The sequence below is a fragment of the Solanum verrucosum genome, unplaced genomic scaffold, assembly GCF_900185275.1.
Source record: "Solanum verrucosum unplaced genomic scaffold, falcon-dt-bn FXZP01000079.1, whole genome shotgun sequence".
NCBI classification, from domain to species: domain Eukaryota; kingdom Viridiplantae; phylum Streptophyta; class Magnoliopsida; order Solanales; family Solanaceae; genus Solanum; species Solanum verrucosum.
This window is the reverse complement of record NW_026020368.1, coordinates 3,138,892-3,164,153: the sequence shown is the minus strand read 5'-3', so window position 1 is coordinate 3,164,153 and position 25,262 is coordinate 3,138,892. Positions and strand designations below refer to the sequence as shown.

The 25,262-nt window shown below is 32.9% G+C and overlaps 3 protein-coding genes across 4 annotated transcripts; 1 reads left to right on the top strand and 2 right to left on the bottom strand.

Annotated features, from left to right (window-relative positions):
- The first annotated feature begins 3,427 nt into the window (after nucleotides 1-3,427).
- On the top strand, nucleotides 3,428-12,000 carry LOC125838228 (uncharacterized). Of its 2 annotated transcripts, none has more exons than XM_049517305.1 (10): nucleotides 3,428-3,570; nucleotides 7,454-7,548; nucleotides 8,282-8,346; nucleotides 9,285-9,328; nucleotides 9,524-9,601; nucleotides 9,694-9,847; nucleotides 10,206-10,388; nucleotides 11,178-11,237; nucleotides 11,325-11,439; nucleotides 11,768-12,000. In XM_049517305.1, exons 1-9 carry the CDS (start codon nucleotides 3,467-3,469, stop codon nucleotides 11,409-11,411), a joined length of 870 nt encoding a protein of 289 aa, XP_049373262.1. In that variant the 5' UTR covers nucleotides 3,428-3,466; the 3' UTR covers nucleotides 11,412-11,439; nucleotides 11,768-12,000. The 2 variants fall into 2 exon arrangements, with proteins under 2 accessions (XP_049373262.1, XP_049373261.1); XM_049517304.1 differs by lacking the exon at nucleotides 3,428-3,570 and adding an exon at nucleotides 6,158-6,455.
- A 1,607-nt stretch (nucleotides 12,001-13,607) lies between these two features.
- LOC125838242 (photosystem I reaction center subunit II, chloroplastic) lies at nucleotides 13,608-14,417 on the bottom strand. Its single transcript, XM_049517322.1, has one exon. It carries the CDS (start codon nucleotides 14,356-14,358, stop codon nucleotides 13,735-13,737), a length of 624 nt encoding a protein of 207 aa, XP_049373279.1. The 5' UTR covers nucleotides 14,359-14,417; the 3' UTR covers nucleotides 13,608-13,734.
- A 3,064-nt stretch (nucleotides 14,418-17,481) lies between these two features.
- LOC125838212 (sugar transport protein 8-like) lies at nucleotides 17,482-19,569 on the bottom strand. Its single transcript, XM_049517287.1, has 3 exons — nucleotides 19,216-19,569; nucleotides 18,821-19,140; nucleotides 17,482-18,739 (listed from the first exon to the last, which is right to left on the bottom strand). Exons 1-3 carry the CDS (start codon nucleotides 19,322-19,324, stop codon nucleotides 17,699-17,701), a joined length of 1,470 nt encoding a protein of 489 aa, XP_049373244.1. The 5' UTR covers nucleotides 19,325-19,569; the 3' UTR covers nucleotides 17,482-17,698.
- Between the last annotated feature and the right edge of the window lie 5,693 nt (nucleotides 19,570-25,262).

The window sequence follows — 25,262 nt, the reverse complement described above, 5'->3', positions numbered from 1 at the left end:
TTAAATGAACTAGGTTCAGAAACATAATAGGCCTCTTGCCAGGTGGTAGATCCACTATGCTACAAGTCTGATTGCTTTTCGGAGCATCAATCTCTGCTTGCATAGCCTGTCTCCATTTAGGATCAGTAGCAGCATCCTTAAATGAACTAGGTTCAGAAACAGCTGGGTAAGCATTCAAGGCCATTTTATATGTCGAAGACAAGTGATTGTAGGACAGGTGATCTGCTAGGGAATAAGAACATGCAGTAGACTTAGGCTTAGAAACAAAGTCCTGCAGCCATAGAGGAGGCTTGGTGGACCTTGAGGACCTTCTAAGAAGCACCTCAGGAGCTGGAGAAAACACCTCAGGAGCTGGAGGGTGCACACCAGTAGACTCAGGTGAGACTGGTCTAGCACAATCAACAGAGGAAGAAGGTGGAGATGGAACCACTGGAGGTGGGACAGGAGAGATATAGTCCAGAATTGGAAACATAGCATTAGGTGAGGCTTGGAAATGTCTGTAAGGAAACAAATCTTCTTGAAACACCACATGCCTATTTACAGAGAACATTTGTGCATGAATATCATAAAGAATATAGCCCTTTTGTGTGGAAGAGTATCCCATAAACACAGTAGGAACATCTCGTGCAGAAAACTTATCAGGTTTCTGAGGACTTGCAGCATAGCACAAACACCCAAACACCTTGAGATGAGCCAAGTTTGGAGGATGCCTGTACAATTTTTCAAAGGAGGATTTGTAGCCTAGTAATTTTGTAGGGATTCTGTTTAAAATATAAACAGCAGTGAGAACACATTCCCCCCAGAATCTCAAAGGTATAGAAGCTTGAAACCGTAAAGCTCTGGCCATATCAAGAATGGTTCTGTGCTTTCTTTCAGCAACCCTATTTTGCTGTGGGGTATACACACAAGTAGTCTGATGTAGAATGCCCATGTTACTCAATAGAGTTTGAAACGCAGTGCTGAGAAACTCACAACCATTATCAGACCTGAATGTTTTAACACTTGTGGAAAATAAGTTTTGAACTCTTGTAAGAAAATTCTATATAACAACTAGTGAATCAGCCTTTGAAGTAATCAAAAAAACCCATGTATATCTGCTGAAGTCATCTACAATTGTAACAAAATACTTCTTTCCATTGTGAGTAGGAACTTTATAAGGTCCCCACAGATCACAATGAATCAATTCAAATACAGCAGTAGTGTTATGAACACTTAAAGGGAATGAAAGTTTAGATTGTTTAGCTACAGGGCACACAGTGCAATGAGAACAGTTTGTGAAGTTTAAGGATTTGAGAGACTTATGCCTCCTTATTACATCAATCGGAGCATGTCCTAACCTTTTATGCCAAACATCACTAGAAACAGACTTATGAGATACAAGAGATACACTAGTAGTGTGAACTAACTGTTGTGAACTAGACTTGTGACTTGATTCTTCATGAAGGATGTAGAGGCCATGCTCTTCTTTACCAATCCCCTTCACCTGACCATTGGAGAGGTCCTGGAAAATGCAAAAATCAGGAAAGAATGCTACCATACAATGTAATTCTTTGGTGAGTTTTGAAACTGACAACAAGTTGCATTTGAACTCAGGGATAAAGAGAACATTAGATATGGAGTTATTTGTGAATACATAAGACCTTCCAACATGAGATACTGATGTATTTTTACCATTTGGTAGGTGTACTTTATTATCTGTATGAGCATGTGTCTTCGTTGCTTTGTCAACAGGGTCCACGTTAGATGTAATATGATGAGAGGCTCATGTATCAATAATCCATTTACTGCTACAACTACTACTACAAGATAAAGTTGTAAGAGAGCTACCTGCATTTGCAACAGTTGCAATGTTTGCAGAGGACTCTCCTACCTTGTCTCCTCCAGACTTTGTGAGTAGTTGTAATATTTACTGGTATTGATTTGAAGTGAAGAATGCACCACTATTTGATCCTGCACCAACTCCTGATTGACATGAGTTATTTCCACTCTCTTCTGAAGCAGTAGCTTGATTAGCATACACATTTGGCTTCCTTTTAGATTTGAAATCTGCAGGATATCCAACAATCTTATAGCACTGTTCCCTAGAATGACCTTTGCACCTACAATGCTCACACACAAGCAATGACTTCCTGACTTTGTAGCTTCCTCCAGAACTACTGGCACCACTGCTATATCCACCACCAGATCCTCCTGAATATGAACCACCTGCTCCACTTGGAAAGGATTTTTTAGATGTAATTGTTCCACCACTGTAGGTGTTGCTTCTATGAGTATACATTGTTGTTCCTTCTATCACCCCTGAGCTATTAGAAGCAGAGCTGGCTAGATTTCTCTGACTCTCTTGGTCAATAATAAGGGCATAAGCCTTGTTAAGTGTTGGCATTGGACTCATCATCAGAATCTGACTTCTAGGAGTTGAGTAGGACTTATTTAGTCCCATAAGGAACTGTAAGAGTCTTTGATAGTCACAGTGTTCACCAAATTTCTTCGACTCTGGACAGGGACAACTAGGACAAGGCATAAGAGCATCGCACTCGTCCCACAGATCTCTTAGCCTAGAATGATAGTCAGCAACAGACATAGTTCCCTGCACAAGTGTGTGAATCTCTCTATGCAATTGAAAAATCCTAGATCCATTTACTGTATCAAGCCTTTCTCTCAGATCTAGCCACATTTTTCGTGCATCTGAAGCATACACTACAGAGCTTAGGAGTCCTGGTCGTACAACATTCATAATCCAGCTTAATACTACAGCATTGCACTTTTCCCACTGATCAAACAGAATTGGTTCAAACATGGACTTAGGAAATCACCCATCTACAAAGCCTAGCTTGCTTTTCCCTACCAATCCAATCCTAAAAGACCTACTCCACAAAGCATAGTTTTCTGAACCAGTTAACTGCAGAGAGATCAGAGAACTACCTGGAGTATCAGTGTGTTGAAGAAATAACGGATGATTGTGATCAATTACTGGGAATACAACTTGAGTTGAAGCTCCATTTCCATTTCCAGTGCTTGTCTCCTCAGAAGCACTTCCATTCGCCATTGTTGTTGAGCTTTACTTTTGATGTTTTCTTTCAATTCACCTTTGAACAATGGTGAATCTGAGCACCTTTTGCTTAGCTACTTGTTGTTTAATCCTCTACGATCGTAGGCTCTGATACCATGATAACTCCATGAATGGAGATTAGACCTTGGAGAATTTACAGAGCATTTGAGAGAAGAAGAAGGAAGAAGATTGTATTAATGTCTTGATGCAGTGAATCTGTACATACATGCTTATATATACTACTCTTACTATGAATGAATACAAAATATCTGTAACAAACTCTGTAACTAACTATTGCCATGTCATCAGCTGGTAACTAACTCTTGAAATCTTCTAACTAACATAAGCTTTGGTATTTCTGCATTTGCTAACAAAAACAATTCAATAGAGAATGGCAGCGAGTCTAAGCCGTCAGTGATGGTAACAAATGACGACGGAATTGATGCTCCCGGGTTGAGATCTCTCGTTCGCGTTCTTGTCTCCTCTAATCTCTTCAATGTCCTCGTTTGTGCTCCCGATTCGTACGGTTTCTATCTCTCTCAATCTACACTAATTTAGCTTCTATTTTACGTACCTCTTACGATTGCTGTACGGGTCTATTTTGAAATTGCTAATTTTTTTGTTGTTTTTCTTTTCTTCCTTGTGTCCCTGATAATTTGATTCCATGGCAAAAACTTGTACGATGACAATAGGATTTTTGGTCATTTATTGTTTGTTCACAAGTTGAATTTTTGTTATAGCAAAATAAAGACCTTTACAATTCTTACCTGCAATTTTTCTTGCACTCACTCTCGTTCTCGCTTGCTCTTATGTTTGTTGCTCGCTCCTTCTTGGCTCCTACTAAAATGAACAGCTCTACTTATAGGTCTAGTGGAGGATGTTTATTACTATGCTCTAAAATGTTCCTTTTAGAATATTTTCCTAGACTTTTTTCTCTAGAACACTTATCCTACAGATCTTCCTTAATTTCTTTTACCCCGATTCCTACGTCTAGTAATTTAGCTTGTATTTTTGTGAATTTGTACGTAAGACCAGCTGCTTCTTACTCTTGTTGTATTGAAATTGGTGGTCCACTTGTGGAAATTCATTAATAATTGCAATCATTATGATCAGCAACAAATATGTTGAAACCGTTAATTTTATTGGATATTCTCTACCATAACTCTTGAAATGAAGTCATAGTTATAGTTTGAAATTAAATATCTGATTTAAATACTCATCGGGAAAAAAAGAAGAGAAAAGACTAGAGACCTGATAGATACATCAAAGTTCTGGGAAGCTCATTCTCTGTTAATTTACTTCACTGTGCTCCCTATAGGATCCGGATACATATGAGAGGGACGTATCCGAGAGGGTATAGGATCTGGATACATATGAGAGGGATGTATCCGAGAAGGAGGGGAGAGATGTATCCGAGAGGGATAGAGATGTATCAGCGAGAGGGAAGTGATGTATCCGAGAGGAGATTTCTGATTTTTTTTAAAATAATAGGAAATCTTAGAGATTACGATAAAATAAGATGTCTATTTGAGTAATTTTTCCAATTAAAAAAAAAAGGTAGAGCAGCCCTATCAATCATATGACAAAGATTTTTTTTAAGAAGTGAGAAGACTCCAACTACTAATACGAAGACACAATGATATTTCCATCCCGCCCCTTAAAAATAAGCAAAAAGTTAAATTATCACAGATTTGTCACACTCCTTAAAAATAAGCAAAAACTTACGTCATCAAAAACTTATCATACCTCTTAAAAATAAGCAAAAAATTAGATCATCAAAGTTTGGTAAGCAACTAATATGAGTTGTAAACTTGTAGTGTAGTGCTAAGAGCCTGAGACTATTTAACCATCGGAGATCGAAACTCCATACACAGGTGAAAAAAGGAAAAAAAAAGTTAGGTAAGCAAAGTTAAGTTGGGCATGACCTCAGCATTCAACAATTTGATCAATCCTAATAAAAGTAAAATAAAAAAGTATAATTTACATAAATCTCATTTTGTTAAGAGCTAATTACATTATTTTCCTACATTTTTTCAAATTACAAAAGTCCCTTAAAATTTATGAATTTCAGATACATCACTGCACTTTCGGATACATTAGTAGACATTCGGATACATAGCTGAGGGATGTATCCGAGAGGGTATAGGATCCGGATACATGTGGGAGGGAGGGGAGAGATGTATCAGAGGGAAGTGATGTATCCGAGAGGAGATTTTTGATTTTTTTTTAAAATAATAGAAAATTTTAGAGATTATGATAAAATAAGACGTGTATTTGAGTAATTTTTCCAATTAAAAAAAAAGGTAGAGCACCCCATATGACAAAGATATTTTTTTTAAAAGTGAGAAAACTCCAACTACTAATATGAAGACAAAATGAATTTTCCATCCCACCCCTTAAAAATAAGCAAAAAGATAGATTATCAAAAATACGTCACACTCCTTAAAAATAAGCAAAAACTTACGTCATCAAAAACTCATCACACCCCTTAAAAATAGGCAAAAAATTAGGTCATCAAAGTTAGGTAAACAACTAACATGAGTTGTAGACTTGTAGTGTAGTGTTGAGACTGTTCCACCATCGGAGATCGAAACTCCATACACAGGTGAAAAAAAAAAAGTTAGATAAGCAAAGTTAAGTTGGGCATGACCTCAGCATTCAGCAATTTGATCAATCCTAAAATAAAATAAAAAGTATAATTTACATAAATCTCATATTGTTAGGAGCTAATTACATTATTTCCTTACACTTTTTCAAATTACAAAAGTCCCTTAAAATTTATGAATTTCAAATACATTACTGCACTTCCAGATACATCAGTAGACATCCAAATACATAGCAGAGGGATGTATCCGAGGGGATAGGATCCGGATACATAGAAGAGGGATGTATCCGAGAGGGATATAGATGTATCAGCGAGAGGGAAGTGATGTATCCGAGAGAGAATTTTTGAATTTTCTTTAAATGATAGGAAATTTTAAGAGATTATGATAAAATAAGATGTGTATTTGGGTAATTTTTCTAAATTTAAAAAATAAAATAAAAAAATGGTAGAGCAGCCCAATCAATCATATGTCAAAGATATTTTTTTTTAAAAAGTGAGAAGACTCCAACTACTAATACGAATAGAATACGTAGGATTTCCACCAATCTGTGTAATTTTTTAACCATTTCCATAGTGCCTAGTGGTGGCTTGTTATTATCCAAATAGTTCAAAACTTTTGTTTGCATTCAGTTTCAACTCCAATTCAAAAGCACAAAACAATTCAATGGAGAATGGCAGCGAGTCTAAGCCGTCAGTGATGGTCACAAATGACGACGGAATTGATGCTCCCGGCTTGAGATCTCTTGTTCGCGTTCTTGTCTCCTCTAATCTCTTCAATGTCCTCGTTTGTGCTCCCGATTCGTATGGTTTCTATCTCTCTCAATCTACACTAATTTAGCTTCTATTTTACTGAATTTTACGTACCTCTTACGATTGCTGTACTGGTCTATTTTGAAATTGCTAATTTTTTTGTTGTTTTTCTTTCCCTTCTTCCTTGTGTCCCTGATAATTTGATTCCATGGCAAAAACTTTTACGATGTTAACAACTTGAATTTTTGTTATAGCAAAATAAAGACCTTTTCAATTCTTACCTGCAATTTTTCTTGCACTCACACTCGCTCTTATGTTTGTTGCTCGCTCCTTCTTGGCTGCAACTAAAATGATCACCTCTACTTATAGGTCTAGTGGAGGATGTTTATTACTATGCTCTAGAATGTTCCTTTTAGAATATTTTCCTAGACTTTTTTCTCTATAACACTTATGCTACAGATCTTCCTTAATTTCTTTTACACCGATTCCTATGTCTAGTAATTTAAATTGTATTTTTGTGAATTTGTACGTAAGACCAGCTGCCTCTTACTCTTGTTGTATTGAAATTGGTGGTCCACTTGTGGAAATTCATTAATAATTGCAATCATTATGATCATCAACAAAAATGTTGAAACCGTTAATTTTATTGGATATTCTCTACCACAACTCTTGATATGAAGTCATAGTTATAGTTTGAAATTAAATACTCATCGGGAAAAAAAGAAGAGAAAAGACTAGAGACCTGATAGATACATCAAAGTTCTGGGAAGCTCATTCTCTGTTAATTTACTTCACTGTGCTCCCTTTGTTCTCTAGCCGAGGGTCTAGCGGAAACAACCTCTCTACCCCACAAAGGTAGGGGATAAGGTCTGTGTACATATCACCCTTCCCAAACCCCACTTGTGGGATTATACTGGGTATGTTGTTGTTGTGCTCCCTTTGTTCTCTCTGGTTATTGGTTGACGTCTAAGACTAATTTTTCTTGTTCCTATAAACCTCTATATGGATCCATAATGATATTTTTGACATTCTTATTTCTGTTTGCCCAGTGAAAAATCAGCTGTTAGCCATTGTGTCTCATGGCAACACCCTCTTTCCGTCAAGAAGGTGGACATCAGTGGAGCAACAGCCTTTGCTGTTTCTGGTTAGTCAGGGTTGTAAATAAGCTAATAAGTTTCATAGTTCGTTTGAATCTTGAATATAGTAGACAACTTTAGTTTTTTCCAGGCTCATGGTTCATGTTTTTAGAATTAGCTTAGTTAAAGTTTTATCTCCTGTATTCTGGTCTTTGTTGAACGGTGACTATTAAAGGGCTGTTTGATGGGTTATCGCAATGCTTTAAAATCATAGATCATTTCGTACATTTTTGTTGTGAACTTGAATCAACCATTGGGTAGAAAGATCTGGTATTCATGATTCACTTTCCTTTAATGCCATACTATATTAACATGTTGTCATCCGCAAATGTATATGAGATTACTTTTGATTTACCAAGATTCTGAATTTTTTGTTCAGTTAATGCTGTTATTAGTTCAAACCCCACTTCCAGGTGGGAGTCGTACAATTCTCTTGCTTTACTCTACCAAAAGGATAAAAAAGTGCAAGCAACAGTTTTGTACTGATCTTAAACTTACTGGACGAAACATGGGGGATTGACATCTTTTCTTTCGTATGGTGTTGGGGAAGGAAATTGACATCTTTCTACTTTTTGTTGTTCTCTTCTTTTTTTTTTTCCTTCATATCTTTCTACTTCGAAATATAACTGCTGATTATTCAGAATGATACTGCTTGCTCAGCATAACGTTTTTGGGGATACTCTCATAACTTGTTGTCATAACTCTCTGTCCCTCGTACTCGTTTTGTTTTCCTTTTGGCAGGAACCCCAGCAGACTGCACTTCCATCGGGCTCTCCAAAGTGCTCTTCCCCTTTGTACCTGATCTGGTAGCGTTTGATACTAATACTTGACAAATTATTCTGCCTCCCTATGATGTAGTCATATAGCACTTAGCTTCATTCGTCACATATATGTTCGTCGGAAATTTCTATTTTAACAGAGAAAGTTCATTTAGCTTAATATTACATTAAAGGTTACACAGTAAAAACAAAAGTTAAATTCATTTAGTTCTTTTTTCCTTCTTCCTTGTAACGCAACTGATTTGCTTTTGTTGGGTTCGCAAGGTTGAAGGATTTTAACTTTTAATTGCTTTGAATCTTTCCATACTACTTGGCTTCAACACTTGTTGCTCAAACTATCTGTCAATACGTGCAGTGTGTGTAGTAAATCAAGAAAATATTTTGTTTCAGAAACAAACGGGCTACTGAAACTTCTTTTCCTCTTTTACTATCCTAATTTCTCAAAAAGATGAACAAGTTTTACTGGTTTCAGCTAAACAAGAGGAAATATTATTTTTCCCTGCCATTTATGGTTTCACTAGTGAATTTTACTTTGAGATAAAAATAAATGAATGCAAAAATACTATTGTAACAGGGGTAAACCATAAAAAGATTGAAGAAAACTTCCGAACATACACAGTGATGTATCTAATATGTGTGATCTAGCTCCCTACTGGGATGATACTCCTTCAATAAATCAGGAGCAAAGGTCCAGCCAAAGAAACAATGGGAGAACAGAATTTTTGTATATCATTTGGTCCTCTTTAGCTATGTAGATATGTTTCTGATACTTGTGATAACTAGCTAACAATTAATTTACCGATAGGATTTTCTATTGGACCTATTTCTGATACTTAATGCTGCACCATGCTATAGATGTTTAAGTAGTTTGCATTGGAACTTTTCCTACAGGCTACATGTGTACTAAAACCTAATATGTATCATCGCATTACACTATGTGTACTCATGTCAATTTATGCTTGTAGGTTGTCAGTGGTATTAATAAGGGTAGCAATTGCGGTTATCACATGTACGTAAAACTTCTGTATCTAGCCTTTAGATCCTTCTACATGAAGTTGTCAATAATTACCTCTTGTTCCGATTTGCAATAATTCTTAATTTAGCTATTAGTACTAATTTTATAACATCTCAGCAGACTTGCCTTTTTGTATTATAGTAAAACGAGGGGCTGCTTAATGTTAATGGATCCATTTTGGTGATGCAGTGTTTACTCAGGGACAGTGGCTGGTGCACGAGAGGCTTTCTTCAATGGTGTTCCTTCTGTCTCATTGTCATATGAATGGTATAGTACATCACATTATCCTGTCTTGGGGTTAGCACAAAGACAAGTTACTTTGTAATTCTTCCTTCTTCAATGTGATTTGTCAACTTCAGGGTTGCTGGAAAAAGCAAGGATGATGATTTCGTATTGGCCGCTGAAGCTTGCATGCCAATCATTACAGCTATATCGACTGAGATCAAGAATAATACTTATCCTCAAAATTGCTTTCTTAACATAGATGTACCAGCCGATGTTGCCAATTGCAAGGTAAACCAGCTTTTGTACCATTGCCATAAACATAGACGTTGGAAAGAAGAAATAGGAGATTATTTCAAAATAGTGAAAGGATTATAGAGGATCTTTTGATTTACCTTATAAATAAAAGATCTTTTTGATTTACCTTATAGAAATATAAAGATGATTGGAGATATTTGTCGTCATTCCACATGTTTGGCTCATGAAAAAAAAAAAACCTGATGTGAGAGGGCGTGTTGGGACATAATATAATTGAGTGTACTCCCTCTAACAACTTAAGCTTTTAGGTGAGATGGACGCACAGAGTTCAACAGTTGCCAAAATAGATATGCTATTGACTTCAAAAAGACATTGATTGTTATATTGATAGGGTTATCGTCTGACGAAGCAAGGCAAGACTATTTTCAAAATGGGTTGGAGGCAAGTTGTTTCAGAAGCACAAGGAGGAAGAATGTTATCCACAATGACAATGGATTCATCAGCTAGTAAAGAGGCATCTGTGGAAGAGAGCACCTTAAGCACAGAACAAGAACACCTAATATTTAAGAGAGAAGTAATTATCTCTTTTTCTTTATAGTACTTATTTGCTAAATTTTCGATTATGCTATCACACAAATGCATTTCATCCCTTGCTCTAATCAATGCCTTTTCAAATCATTTGTCCTGCTCATGCTACAGAATACCCTTTTCTGGTCTCACTCACAATATTGGACATCTTACCTTTCATGCTATTTTTCAGCATATTCTCTATGTTAAGTTCTTTTTCCAATCAGCTTGTTTTCAGAGGGGAGAGAGGTGAGAGGATTGAAGCATTTTCTTCTAGGTTTTCTTCCTTGAATCAGTGCACTGTAGATTATAGGTGCCTTTTATCTGTCTCTCTCTGAACAAGAGGTCTAGAAGAAAAAGTCATTTGATGAACAGAATGGGTTGCTAATATACCTAATACATTTGTATAAGGAAAGTTTAGTCTTGATATTTGTATGTTTGAGGAACTTTTTGATGTAAATAGTCATAGGTTCCCGTATTTCATTTAATTTCCGTTCAGTTTTACTTCCCGTTCCACTGAGATGGCTGTCTGAGGGAGTTCTCTGTTGTTTATTCTTCTTTTGCAATAACAATTGCAACGGTGCCTATTTGCACAAGTGAAAAGACAATTACATTAGTATAAATTTATAGCCATTAAAAAGCAAGTTATCTACTCAAGGTCTTACAGTTTGAATATTATGGATTCAACTCCTTTTCTGATTAATCTAAATTGCCTCATTGTAATTGTCTTTGTACTTTTTTTTTTTGGTAAATGTCTACCTACAGTTACTAAAATTTATTATGCTATCTTTCCCAGGTTAGGGGATCACAAATGGATGAAGGTGATAATGATTACTCTTTCCTTCGACAAGGATATGTATGTACAATTCATTTACCTGATGGAAGTTATTTGATGACTCTCGTTAATGACTCATCATTAACATGTTATTACCCTTAATTACAGATAACTGTTACACCCCTTGGCGCCTTATCTCCTCCACCGATGGATGGAGTTGAATTCTTCGAAGGATGGCTGCCTGGTGTGCACTAGCGTGTCTCTTCCTCTGCTTAATAGTGCTGTAAGTTTCTCCATTTGCATAAAACCTATAGATGTACCATTATTGAGGTTCCTTTTCTTAATGTGCTCCTGTTTGAAGCTTAAATATAACGTATATCATTCATATCATTTTGCTCTATTGACTTAAAAGTCCTACATATGAGTATGATATCCATGGAGCCTGAATGACTGAAATATTTCTTGCGTGTTTTTGGAGTCATTTCTTTTCCTCATTTGTAGATCAAGATTTTCATGTTCCGTCAGCATCACTGGTTAAAGTATCCAACTAGAAGAGATCTCCTTCCTTTTACTCGGCTCCATCTTCCTGATAATTTTGTTGTTTGTTTCAGCGGAGGATGCTGCTATAACAAGGTACTTGCAGCTGATCAGTCCATACATTACATAAGTCCTGCAAATGCTTTTCATTCTTATCTCTATCATCCTTCCACAGTTCAATGATTGTTCTTGTACTCCAAATTTATGTGACCATAATGAACTAGTTGTAATTAAGTAATTTCTTTTCTTAGATGGCATTGCTAGTGTAACTGCACTCCCAGATCAAGAAAAGCTGCTTCTTATAATAGCTTCTGCTTTGTTCCTAATACTTATTTGGTTGCTTTTATTTTGGTTTAGTTTTAATATAATTGTTGGTCTCTTGTTCCTTAAAGCTTTATCTGACTATATGTAGACTGAACTAACACAACCAACCCCAAAAATATAAGAAAATCTGTAGACAGTAATATCAGCTATAGTTTGCTTACAAATTAATAATTGAATGACGTTAATCTCATAATAATTCTGTACTGTTTTTTCATTATTTAAGAGTCGTTGTATCAACAAATCTTATAAGGGCTTCTCCGACGAGAACTTTGTGTTTGTTAAAGCTGTTTTGAAGGTAATGTAATTGTAAACATGATAGAATATTTTGAGTTTGTCACGATCCAAAACTGGAGGGTTTGTGATTGGCACCCCAAAACTACAAGCTTGGCATTTGCTAAAGATAAAGATAATTGAGTTTCAGCAAAATACGTACCATGGAATTAAGCAACTCATAAGGAAAAGAGGCCCGGAGGCTTCAACATATCAAAATAAGCTTCATCAAGAGTGCATCATATATTATCTAGGGGTGTCAAATGTACGAGTTGGGCTGAAAGTAGAGAGATTAAAATGAAAAACTGAATCATGATCCGTCCAAATTTATTTTGGGGTAAATTGACCTAAAAAGTGGGTTGGGTCATAACCCGCCAATTTGACTTGTTTAATCTGAACATTATTGACAAATTGATGTAAATTGTAATTCATAAAAGGAAAAGAGATCAAACAAGGCACTAGTAATGTCTTGTAATACACAAAACTAATGCATGCATTATTTTTTCTAATGCACTCTACCAAATGATCGCGAACAATGTTGTGACCTGTAGACATTATTGAATGATATTCATTTTACCCTTCTTTCTCTCCTTTCTCTTTATCTCTCTTCAGAGCTCTTTAATGAGATCATCCATGGAACTCTAAATCATTTCAATTTTAAAATTAAGTTTCACTACAGTTAAGTGAAGTATTAAAAAGAGTAATCATTCACCCAAAAAAACTCAGCCTCATTGGATTATACCCTAATCTGTGGAAGCTAAAGTTCGAAGCGCAATGGACAAGTATGATTTTAATCCTCATTCCATCAATTAATCGTCGATTAAATGACAAAAAATAGAGTAAATTTAGCTAATCCTACTTTGGAAAAATAACATATCCGGTGAAACTCCACAAGTTAGGTAGGTTTGGAGAGGATGATTTTAATCCTCATGATTCCATCAACTACTTGTCAATAAAATGACAAAAAAGAGTAAATTTAGCTAATCCTACTTTGAAACAACATACCCATTGAAGTTCCAGAAGTTAGATATATTTGGGGAGGGTGGTGTGTGCGTATCCTTATTTCTATCTTATGATGGTAGAAATAGTGTCTTGATAGATTTTCAAATCAAGTAAAGCATAATAAAACAAATACTTCCTACATTCATCTTTACTTGTTCAGTGTACTAAAAAATAGTTGTTTAACTTTACTTGTCAGTTCTTATAAGTTACAAGTTGATATAATAAAATTATTCTTCTATTTATTATTTCTCAGAGTCAAATATGAACAAGTAATGAGCGGAGGAGTAATTAAAAAAGAGACATGGAATCAATAGGAGATAAAATTTAATAGGATCCATGCTGTATTTGTAGTGTCAAATAAAAGTTACATTCAAAGGATGCACTACATAATCACAAAAATCATTAACAATTACAATATCATAAAAAGTGCACAAAATACAACACCTTAAATATCATACACTTGTTTCCCAGTAAACTTGACTTCAATAGCACTCTTGTTCTTTCCAATGGATCTAAAGTTCTGACCAACTCCTTCACGCCCTGGGTTCACCTTTTCAGGGTACACACCATCTTTGGGATGCAAATATTGTACCTCACCATTGGGGAACACCCTGTAAAATTGGTAGTTAATCTTGTATTTGGATCTCAACCTTGTACCAAGAGCTAAGCACTGTTCTTTCCTGGCCAATTTCAACAAATTGGGTCCTTCTCTCATTATAGCTGCACCACCTGTTGGCATCTCGAAGATCTGTTCCTTTGGTGATTCCCATGTGATGACGTAGAATTCTTCTACTTGGGCTTTGCGAAGAAGCCCACCAGTGCTGCCACCGAAGATTGGGGAAGGTGTGTTTGGGTCCAATTGAGGTGGGGTGAATCCTGCTGGAGCGGGTTTCTCTTCGGTGGCAGCTGGGGCTTCTTCGGCCATGGCCCGGATGGGTCGGGTTACTGAGACGGTAGATTTGAGTTGCTTAGGAGTAGAGAAGGATAGGAGGGATTGTTTCCATGGAGCGGTGGATTTGGGGACGGAGAGAGCAGGGGTGAATAGGGAAGCTTGAGTTGCCATGGCCATTATTGAGGAATTGGGGGAAAATGGAGCAAGTATTTGTGCAGATTGAAGTGTGGGTGAGAAGAGAATTCATATTTGTTGTTCACATATATGTGGTGGAGATAAGGATATTGGATAAGGGGTATTCAGATGCAGACCAATTAGAAGGTCTGATTTTGATACGCATTCAGTAAAGGGCTACCAAGTCCTCACCCTTTGTTTTCTTTTGCCATGTGTTGTATGGTCCTTGGTTAGTGTTTGAGTATAATATCTTTAGTAGGCGTTTGACCATGCGATATCATATCACGATATGAAATTGTGAGATAAAATCAATGTTTGGATATGCGATTTCATCTCATGATTTCATAATTCATATCATGAGATGAAATATCATATTCTCCAAAAATCATGATTTGGAATTTTTTAAAGGGAAAAAGGACAAATATATCTTCGAACTATTGTAAATGGTATGTAGCTATCCTCTGTTATACTTTTGAGATATTGATGCCCCTGCCGTCCAAAAACTAGAGCATATATACCCTCTACACTAACGGAGTTACACGTGTCATAATCTTATCCACCGACCCAACATCGGATCGATGGATAAGATTGTGTCACGTGTCCCTATTTAGTCTTCCGTTAGAGTGAAGGGCATATATGCTCTAGTTTTTGGACGGCAGGGGCACCAATGTCCCAAAAGTATGTGGAGGGTATCTGCATACCATTTACGATTGTTCGGGGGTATATTTGTCCTTTTTCCCTTTTTTAAATACAAAAGTTGATACATAAGTTTATATTTTGTTAAAACAAAACACATTTATATCTACTAACCATTTATTTTATGTGTAAGTAAAATTAATAATCACATCTTTACTTTTTAAAATTTATTATTCTCACAAACATGAAATTTATTATTGCTTTAAATTTGGTGAATATAAATGATAAAGTAGGAATTGATTTGGTGAATATAAATAAGAACGGAGGGAAGAATACTTTTTTGGTTTTTCATAATAAAAAAAACTTCTCTTTCGGCTACGTATGAAAATATTTAAAGCAATTTAATATGAAAAATGACAAAATTGGTGATGTATGTTTGATAATCCCTACTTCCAATATGTTTGATTTTAGCACAAAATTAATGCACTGAAAATGTTTAATTGCACACAAGTGAAACAAGGCAGGAACCATATGATATAGACACACAAGTGAAAATTGTCATAACTTTTACAATGTTACATATATAATTATTTGCGAGAATACCAAATGAGTGATGAAATATTTATGGTCTATGAGCATAAAAATATAGTTGTGAATGACGTTGACCAACAAATGGCTCAAAGTAACAATGTTGATTCGTCTTCTCAGTCATATAATCGAGAAATGCAGGTTCAACGTGAGAAGATTGTATGTAGTATGTGGGTGAACAAATAACTTTGTAATAATTTATTATGCGATTTTATAAATTTTTGTTTATTGGTAAGATTGAAAAAATAATTGGGGCTATTTTAATAGTTTTACAATTTATGAGATTCTTATGTTTATAAGAAAATATACAACACAAAAATTTCATATCGCATGTCCAAACAAAACTTCAACTTCATCTCATTATTTCATATTATGATATCATATACATGACCAAGCAGGCCCTTAGTTAACTAGATTATGTTTGGAAAATACTTCTTCCGTTCACTTTTACTTGTTACTGTTTGACTTGACACACTTATTAAGGAAACAATTATTGATACATTTATTTTACCATACTATCTCTATTAAGTGAGGTTTAGTATTAAGTCTTGAAAAATGATTTGTAAAAAAGAGTATTTACTATTGAGAGTAAAACATGAAAAAATATAATTATCTTTTTTTATACGCCAAAAGTGATAAGTAAACATATATTTTTAGGAATAAGTGAACGGGGGAATACTCTCTTAGTTTATTTTTAGTTACTCATTTCTTCGGCTAAAAGTAGATGTTTAGTTTTGCTTGTCACTTTTATCATAATAAGAGAAAAATATACTTGCTCCTTTTTAATTTATGTGAAGTAATTTGATTTGACACGAAATTTAAGATATAATTATTATTTTTTAAAAACTTGTGGTCTAAAATATGTCGTACATATTTGTGTGACTATAGATAATTTCATTATGGATAAAATAGAGATTTTAAAATTCACTATTACAAAATATAAAAATGTATCATTCTTTTTTGGATTGACTAAAAAAAATGAGTCGTGAAAATTGGGATAGAAGAAATATTTTTTTTCATATATTACCCATAATATTAGTTTCTTTTTTTCCTAATCATTTTTCAAGACTTAATATACATTAATTAATATGAGTATTTTAGTATATCACTCATATTAGTCATTATTTGGTAATAGTAAAAGTGAATGAAAGGAGTAAAGCATAGAAGTGGATCGTTAGTAAAATTGATGAAGTTAAACGAGATTCATGGCAAAAATCGCAGCGATCTTGTATAACTCGAATAAATCAGTTATCAAATATTATCAATGAATGTCAAATAATTTATTAATCTTTAAGTCTTAACATACAACAACATACCGGATGTTGATCTTTGTTCATTTACTAATCTACTAATCCCAAAATAATTAATGTTAAAAGGACAAAGTTGAAAAATAATTAATTTTTTTTAATTTTTAAAAGTTGACGAGTATTTAAGAATAACTATTTTTAGTATATGTGAAAATTAAACGGGAGCGGATGGATATTATACAAAATTTAATAAATAAAAAATAGATCAAAATTTATCTTGAAAAGAATAATATTTACAAAATTAGTTTACAAAAAAGATATTATGAATGGATAAATTAGTTTTTCTACAAATAATAATTAGGTTAAAAGAATTGTTATAGATAAATTAAAAAAGAAGTAAGTTATTCTTTGACTTTTTGGCTATAATGAATTTGTTGGAGAAAACAAACTTATCGATACAAAATTCATAATTGTACCAAACAATTTGTTATAGTTGAGTGACCAAAATGTTAATTTGCAACACTTATATTTATTTATTGCAACCATAAACAATGAACAAGGAAAGAAGGGGAAAGACACATTGCAATTATTGAATAATGAAATTTTATAGCATTTGCAACAAAATTTTGGAAACAAAATACTTGGAATTATTATAAAAGGAAAAGAAATTTACAACTGATAGTGGGATAGGTATTGTAGGCAATAATTGCCATAAACTTAAGCGCTAGATCACAAACCAAAGACTTCAAAACCAATTTAAAACATAGGAGGGTAGGGTGGAGGTAATTATTTGTACATCATATAACATATTAATTATATTATATTGTAGACCTTGAAAAATGTATTATTATCAAGTTAAACACCCTTTTGGCTTATTCATTCTTGAAGCATCTCTTCCATACTGGATGGCTCTTCCACACATCAACCATTCCATCAATGGGAACTCCCTTGGTCTCTGGCACTAGGAAGACGACGAATAGTCCCATAACAACGATCCAGCCAGAGAAGAAGAAGAAGATATTTGCTTGCATTTTGCAAAGCATTGTCAAGAATGCCTGAGCAATGATTGAAGTGAAAAGCATGTTTGTGCTGACTGCAAAGGCGAAACCGGCTGTCCTTGTTTCCATTGGGAATGTTTCACTTGGAATCAACCATCCTAGAGGTCCCCATGACCAGGCAAATGACATAACATATGTGCACACAAGGATCACCACAATTGTTGCTAGTGTCCTGTCTAATGTTCCTGTTTCCTTCAAACTGAAGGATAAGATAATTCCAATTGCCAATTGAGAGATCAACATTTGGCAACAAGCTTGGAGGAGCAATTTTCTCCTTCCAACCTTGTCAACGGCGTAGATTGAAACAAATGTGGACCCAACATTAACAAGTCCAGTAATGACAGCGGACAAAAGTGCACCATCAGACTTGAATCCCATGGTTTGGAACAGGACAGGTGCGTAGAACATAATGGCGTTAATTCCAGTGAATTGTTGGAAAATCTGCAAAAATACAGCAATCACAAGTGGTGGGACACTGGCAGACTTCATGAGGTTCCTGAATGGATGTTTCACAGCCTTGGCTTGTTCACAAGCAGCAACTATTTCCTTAAATTCAACTTCAACATCATCAACTCCCCTGACTTTCTTTAGTGCAGCTTTGCCCTGTTCGTCTTTGCCACGTTCGATTAAACTGGCAGGAGTGTCAGTGATAACGAAGCAACCGACGAGCAGCATTAAAGCTGGAACGGCTGCCAGCCCAAGTGACACCCTCCAGCCGTTGGGGTGCATGTTGGATGTTGCATAATTCACAAGATTTGCTATGAATATTCCTATTGTTACGAAAAGTTGGAACATAATATTCACAGCTCCTCTGAGTTGGATTGGTGCTACTTCTGTCAAAAACAGAGGAACAGTCTGCCACAAACCAAATTAATAAAACAATCAAAATCATATCTCATAGATATTTGAAATCAAAATTAGATCTAAAATGAATACCTCATTTCCAAAACCAACACCAACACCGAACAAAATTCTACCAACAATGAGCATCCATCTGTGTTCTGAGGCAGCACTTATAACAGCCCCAGCAATGAAGAACAGAGAAGCCATGAAAATGGTAGGCCTACGGCCTAAAGCTGAACAGGCCTTGGATGCAAAGAAACTAGAAACCAAAGCTGATAGGTACAATGATGAGGTAAATAGCTGAAGAAGTTGATCATCGTATTTACAATAGTTGTTCTCTTTAGCATGAAGCTTCCTTTCGTAAACATTTGGGAAAAATTTGATCAAGAAATCATCCATACCAGACACTCCACCTGATTCATTCAAAAATCAACTCAAAATCCGAAATCCCTAACCTTAATAAAAATTAAAAGAAAACGAATACATACCTGAAATACCAATATCATAGCCAAACATAAGCCCTCCAAAGGCAGCAAAGATCCAGCATGATACCACATAGACTGTGATCTTAGAGTTATTTGCTTGAATTGTCGACATTTTTGCTTCTTTTTTTTATTTTGTTTTTGTATTAATAAAAATTACCCTCCAAGATAAAAACTGATTTATTAACGTAGATGGATTATTGTCTCTATTTTTTGTTTTTGTTTATTTTAATAGAGATAAACCAGCATATACTTTACATATATAGGGAGAGGAGAGACAAAGAGCTGTGTATTTATCTTTGCCTCGGACTCTCCAGTTAATATTTATTCGCTGGAATGATGATTTTAATCTACAAAGTTAATCCCTTTTTATACTATCTAATTTCTGTTACTTCTTCCCAATAAAATAGATCTACCACTAATCTATTCAAAATTATAACTGGTTTTATCTGATTTTGAGGAAATTAATTTGTTGAAAACGACCTTAATACATGGTGGATAATGAAATTATTGTGTTTTACTTGGTCTATATTGTCAACAATTATTAAAGGCCACTCATTAATTAAAGGGACGATATTCATGCATTTACACTCAAAAAATTTAAGGATTTGTATATCTATTCTAGTGAGGGAAAAAAAAAGGAGTAATGAAATCTTATCCATATTTTAGAAACTTTATATGAGAGGATTCTTGTGAAAATATAGGATGATATTTATTAATTGGACAGCTAAGATATATATATCAAGTAAAAAAAAAAAAGACAGATAAAAGCTGTAATTTCTATATAATAATAAATAATATTCTATATGTCACATATTTCGTTTTTCGAGAGTTAAGCTGTTTAAGTTTGATCGAAAATTTATTCATGAAATCTTTAATTTTTTTGAAATAAAATTTATATATTTGTAAACTACATAAAAAGTATTATAAGTCACAATAATTGACAATCCAAAATATTTAAAAGATATATGAAAAATTTACGGTCAAAGATAGACTTGTTTGAATTTCGAGAAATGTGTCACATAAATTAAAACGGAGAGAATAAATTTGGTTTTTAGTTTGTTTACTTTTTTAAAAAAAATAAAATTTGGAAATTGTTTTTTTTTTTTTTTTGGTAGTTAAAGTGAAGATCCACATTTTTTGACTATTTTATATAATAGTTTTAAAATGATTCTTAAATTTAAATGTGAGCCCAAAAAGTTTTCAGTTAGCGTTTTTTACTTTAAATAATTTTAAAATATATTTATCCTTAAATTCTCTTTCTATAAAAGTCGATCAATAATGGATAAGGTAGGCTTTATCTGATTATGTTGTTAGCTGTTGACCAATTATTTCGTACTTACAAAAGTGAATAGTTACTTTTAATCTCAAAAGAAGACAATATTTTTAGGAAAAATTACTTATATACATACATTTACTTACCTTAATATCCATTTATCCCTACCTTTTTTAAAAATTTCAAAAATCCCTTATTCCCCCAATTCATAAAATTTTTCGGATACATAAATATTTCACTCCTACTTTCAGCCTACATCCACGTTTTCCACTCCCCATTTCACTCCTTCATTTTATCCCTAAATTCTCTCCACTTCTTTAGCAGTTACAAATTTCAAATTCATTTTGATTTTCAGAAAGTGTCTCTCTCAAGTTTATCAATTAATCTATTTTTGAATTTCAAATCTTTTCTGTTTTCAATTAATGATTTCAAATTATTCAAGAGGTAGATTTTTTTCCATCACATCAATTTTTGATTTCTTTTATTATTATTTTTTAATTTTTTCATCTTAAAAAATAAAAATAAAATTACCTCAACCCCCTGCCCTCATTGAAATCTTATTGAACCTTTGCAATTTTAGTTAATCATATTGTTGTGAAAATTTTTCTTGAAAAATATTTATTTTCTTTTAATGTTTCTACTATTGAAAAACATCCAAAAAAAAGAAGAAGAAAAAAGTTGGATCTGCCAAAGCACGGCCATCACTATCAAAGATACAAATTTTTAATGTATCTTGTTTATTTTGAGTCTTAAATTAATCTTTATTAGTGTTATCATTGATCTGATACATCACTGCTACAATAACCTTTGTTTTATGCAGTGTATAACGTTCAGATTTAAGGTATTGATACATAACTCTAATGTTGTTGAATTTTTTATTAGTGTTAATCATGTTCAATATAAATGTACTTGATACATAAACTTTGTGTTATTTATCACAAACACAAAAAAAAAGCTATTTTGGAACAATTACATGTAGAATGTTTTTTTTTTAATTTTAAAATATAGTATTTCTCAAACAAAATAAGATACATAAATAATAATGTATCATACACTAATTTTTTAGTTATAATACGTAAATTCAAATTTATACTAAATGTATCTGATACATAACAATTACCAACAATAATGTATCGATCTCAAACTTAAAATCTTATGGGCAACACTTTCTTATTTAATGTATCTAGTAGAAATACAACACTTATCAATTTAAATTGAAAGGATCTTCATGATCTCAAACAAAATAAGATACATAAATAATAATGTATCATGCACTAATTTTTTAGTTATGATACGTAAATTCGAATTTATACTAAATGTATCTGATACATAACAATTACCAAATAATAATGTATCGATCTCAAACCTAAAATCTTATGGGCAACACTTTCTTATTTAATGTATCTAGTAGAAATACAACACTTATCAATTTAAATTGAAAGAATCTTCATGATGTATCTTCTCAAAATTTTCGATAATTTTGAATTAAAATTGAAAGAATCTTCAATGAACTAGGAGAATAATTTTGAAACTCAAAATTTTCAACAATTTTGAATCCAAACGGAAAGGATCTTCAATGAACTGAAGAAGAATTTTGAATCTCAAAATTTTCGACAATCTTGAATCAAAATCGAAAGGATATTCTTTTTTTAAAAATAAATTACCCAGTCTTATCTCTAGGCAGTGTTGTATTAAGCAAAAAGATACAGAGGGGGGCTGGGCCTGACCTCAAATACAACACATTTTGTGGTGATCACATCACCATTGATAAGCCAGAAGAGGCTAAAAATAGCCAAGCTTCTGGCAAAATTACCACCTAGCTAACAAAAAGTTGGCCTTGTCAAATTTGGATCGAATACAAGGCATTTGTCACTTATCAAGTTGAAAGGGGCCTTTAGAGGTTCTGTGCAAATCAAAATAGGAATATACAACTTGATTTTGGTCGGTGGTCGAGGCTAGTTTGGCCAAACTATCAGCTACTTGATTGCACTCCCGATAGCAGTGCTTCACTTCAAAGTTTGTCGCATTCTTGATCTTTAGCATCTTATCGATGATGTTCATCGAAAGGATAGTCGATAAACTTGAAGATTCACAAAAGAAATCGTTTGTCCAATAACAAGTTCATCACTTTTGTATCCTTCAAAACTCACCTCGCTTATCCAAAATTTCGACAAAAGTTTTTATGAAACAAAGAGAACGATGAACAAGAAGAATAAATTTAATTTTTGAATTTTTGGATTTGTTACACTATAGGATTTTGAATTCTTGACAATAATTTGGAATGGAATAACGTAATTTATGGAATCTTAATTTGATTTTTAGCTTTTTTCCCCCCTTAATTAGTGCAACAAATGAATACTATGAGATCTAAATTTGATTTTTCAACTTTTTTTTTCCTTAATAAGTGCAATAGATTTGATACATAATGTATCCGGATCCTTAATTATGTATCCGAAATGCTTAAAAAATATGGGATTTATGCAATTACAAAAATAATAGGGATAAAAGGTAATTTAGGTTTTACACTATGGTATTTATGTAAGTTATACATATTTTTATCTGTTTTAAGTGTTATTTTAATAAAAGAAAATATTAAAATAAATATTACCTTAAAAGTTCAAAACAAAAGTTAGTATACTTTTCTAACTATATTCTTGTATTCAAACTTTTTAATAGTGTTCAATTTTAAAGAGACATCTATTAAATAAGAATAATTCAATAAGCTATTCATCATATTTATTGATTTTTTACTGAACTAAATATTTGCTAGGTGACAATTATTTTGAGACGAGGGAGTACTTCCTTGGTTCAAATTACTTGCCATGATTTTATTAAAATTATTTAGTCCAAAATTTTATCATTTTATTAGAAATATAATTAATTATCTTTTTCTATTTTTATTCTTATTTTAATATTAAATTTTGAGAGAGTATTATAATGAGAAAATATCTATTAAATTAATTACGATCAAAATAAATACATACCATAGTTTGTAAACATGACAATTACAAGTAAAGTGTAGGAGTCGATGAAATCCTTTCGGAGTTTTTCATGATATTTGAGTAAGTATATTAAATTTGTAATTAGTTAAAATGTGTATTTTTTAAAATTTCTTTTGTTTGTGAATATTTATAAATTTATCATATTTATCAATTGTTCCACTATTTAATACAATATAATTATTTATGTGTTATATTAAGTTTATGGTATTAATACTCTGCGTTTTATGATAATATAGCTTATATAGAAATAATCCAAAGTCAGTTAACACACTTCCTATATTATAGGATTAAAATCGATATTTTAAATTAATTAAAAGTCAAAATATTTGATCGAATATTACAAGGATCAGAAATCATAACATAATGCAGCAATAATCGAGGGAGCAAAAGTGAAATTATTCTTTACTATGTTAAAGTGAAATTATTCTTTACTATGTTACATAATTTATCACCAACTACTGTAATGCACCAACTATTATTTACAATTGAGGCAACCAAATTAAGACCCAATTGAAGGTGCACTTTGGAAGTTTATGCTATGGCCATGCACATTAGCGGACATTGACAAATGACAATACATTAAAATTTTGAGAGCGGTGAAAATACCGACAGAACTAGAAATTTGTTAATTTAAATATAAAAAAGAGAAAAGTGTTCAAAAATGTCCTTAGCGTATTAGAAATCATTAAAAAATGCCTTCATTTGACCTATTGGGTCAAATTTGCCCTTTCTTCCACCTGTTGAGTAAAAAATGTGTATATTAGAAATGATTCAAAAATACTGATTACCGTCCTTCCACCCCTTGGATAAAAAATGCCTTTAATATATTTGAAATAATTCACATTTGTCTTTCCTTCTATCTATTAGACAGAAAATTCTCATAACATATTAGAAATGACTCAAAAATATTTCCTAATTCTAGTTAAACATGTCAATAATTTTTTTAATTGTACTTTCTCAATTATTTAGTGTTCTTTTGATTCGTATTTTATTCTTTTGAAAAATTCTTGCTTGTTTGTCTAAATCTTAACTAATATGAATATTTGCTTTAAATAAAATATATGAACTAACGTGTGAATTAACATGAATGTATGTTGTATAAAAATATTGTCTTAGTAACGGAGAAAGAGGAGTTTCATTGTGTATCCCCATAGCAAAATATGTTTTGTTGAATTTTTTTCTGAGTGTATATACAGTATCACTTAACATAATTGATACAAAAATCTCAATAATTTTAAAAAGACAAAATGTTAGATAATGAAAAGAAATATATAAGTAAGATGCTAATAGAAATAAAATTAATTTAAAAAATTGAGTTTTAATTTATTCAAATTTGAATGCTAAAAAGAATTTTGAAAAATATTTTAATATTATATTTATTATTAAAATATATTAAGATCGCACAGGCATATCAAATAGTATTTATTAGATTTATTAGTTGATTAACATATTTTTAGGTAGGAGGGCAAATTTGAAGTATTTCTAATAGGTTAAGGTTATTTTTTATCCAATAGGCAGAAGGTGGACATTTTTGAACCATTTCTATACATTAACGATATTTTTAATCAATAGGTGGAATGAGGGCATTTCTGAACCATTTCTAATACTTAAGAGCATTTTTTAACTTTTTCCCTATAAAAAAAATATACATATGTAAGAAATAAAGAAAGTCATCATATAGACATGTAACATATATAAATAAAATATAAATTTTAACTTAATTAAATAATATAATTTTTCAATAAAAAGGTGTCATGATAAAACGGTTTTGCAGT

What these genes read in the sequence shown, in the direction of transcription:
- LOC125838228 (XM_049517304.1), top strand. Translation starts at nt 6,319, where the DNA reads ATGGAGAATGGCAGCGAGTCTAAGCCGTCAGTGATGGTCACAAATGAC. An exon ending in TCCCCTTTGTACCTGATCTG is followed by an intron (nt 8,347 to 9,284) that starts GTAGCGTTTGAT and finishes TTATGCTTGTAG; the next exon opens with GTTGTCAGTGGTATTAATAA. An exon ending in ACCTAATATTTAAGAGAGAA is followed by an intron (nt 10,389 to 11,177) that starts GTAATTATCTCT and finishes TATCTTTCCCAG; the next exon opens with GTTAGGGGATCACAAATGGA.
- LOC125838242 (XM_049517322.1), bottom strand. Translation starts at nt 14,358, where the DNA reads ATGGCCATGGCAACTCAAGCTTCCCTATTCACCCCTGCTCTCTCCGTC.
- LOC125838212 (XM_049517287.1), bottom strand. Translation starts at nt 19,324, where the DNA reads ATGTCGACAATTCAAGCAAATAACTCTAAGATCACAGTCTATGTGGTA. An exon ending in CTATGATATTGGTATTTCAG is followed by an intron (nt 19,141 to 19,215) that starts GTATGTATTCGT and finishes TGAATGAATCAG; the next exon opens with GTGGAGTGTCTGGTATGGAT. An exon ending in GTGTTGGTTTTGGAAATGAG is followed by an intron (nt 18,740 to 18,820) that starts GTATTCATTTTA and finishes GGTTTGTGGCAG; the next exon opens with ACTGTTCCTCTGTTTTTGAC.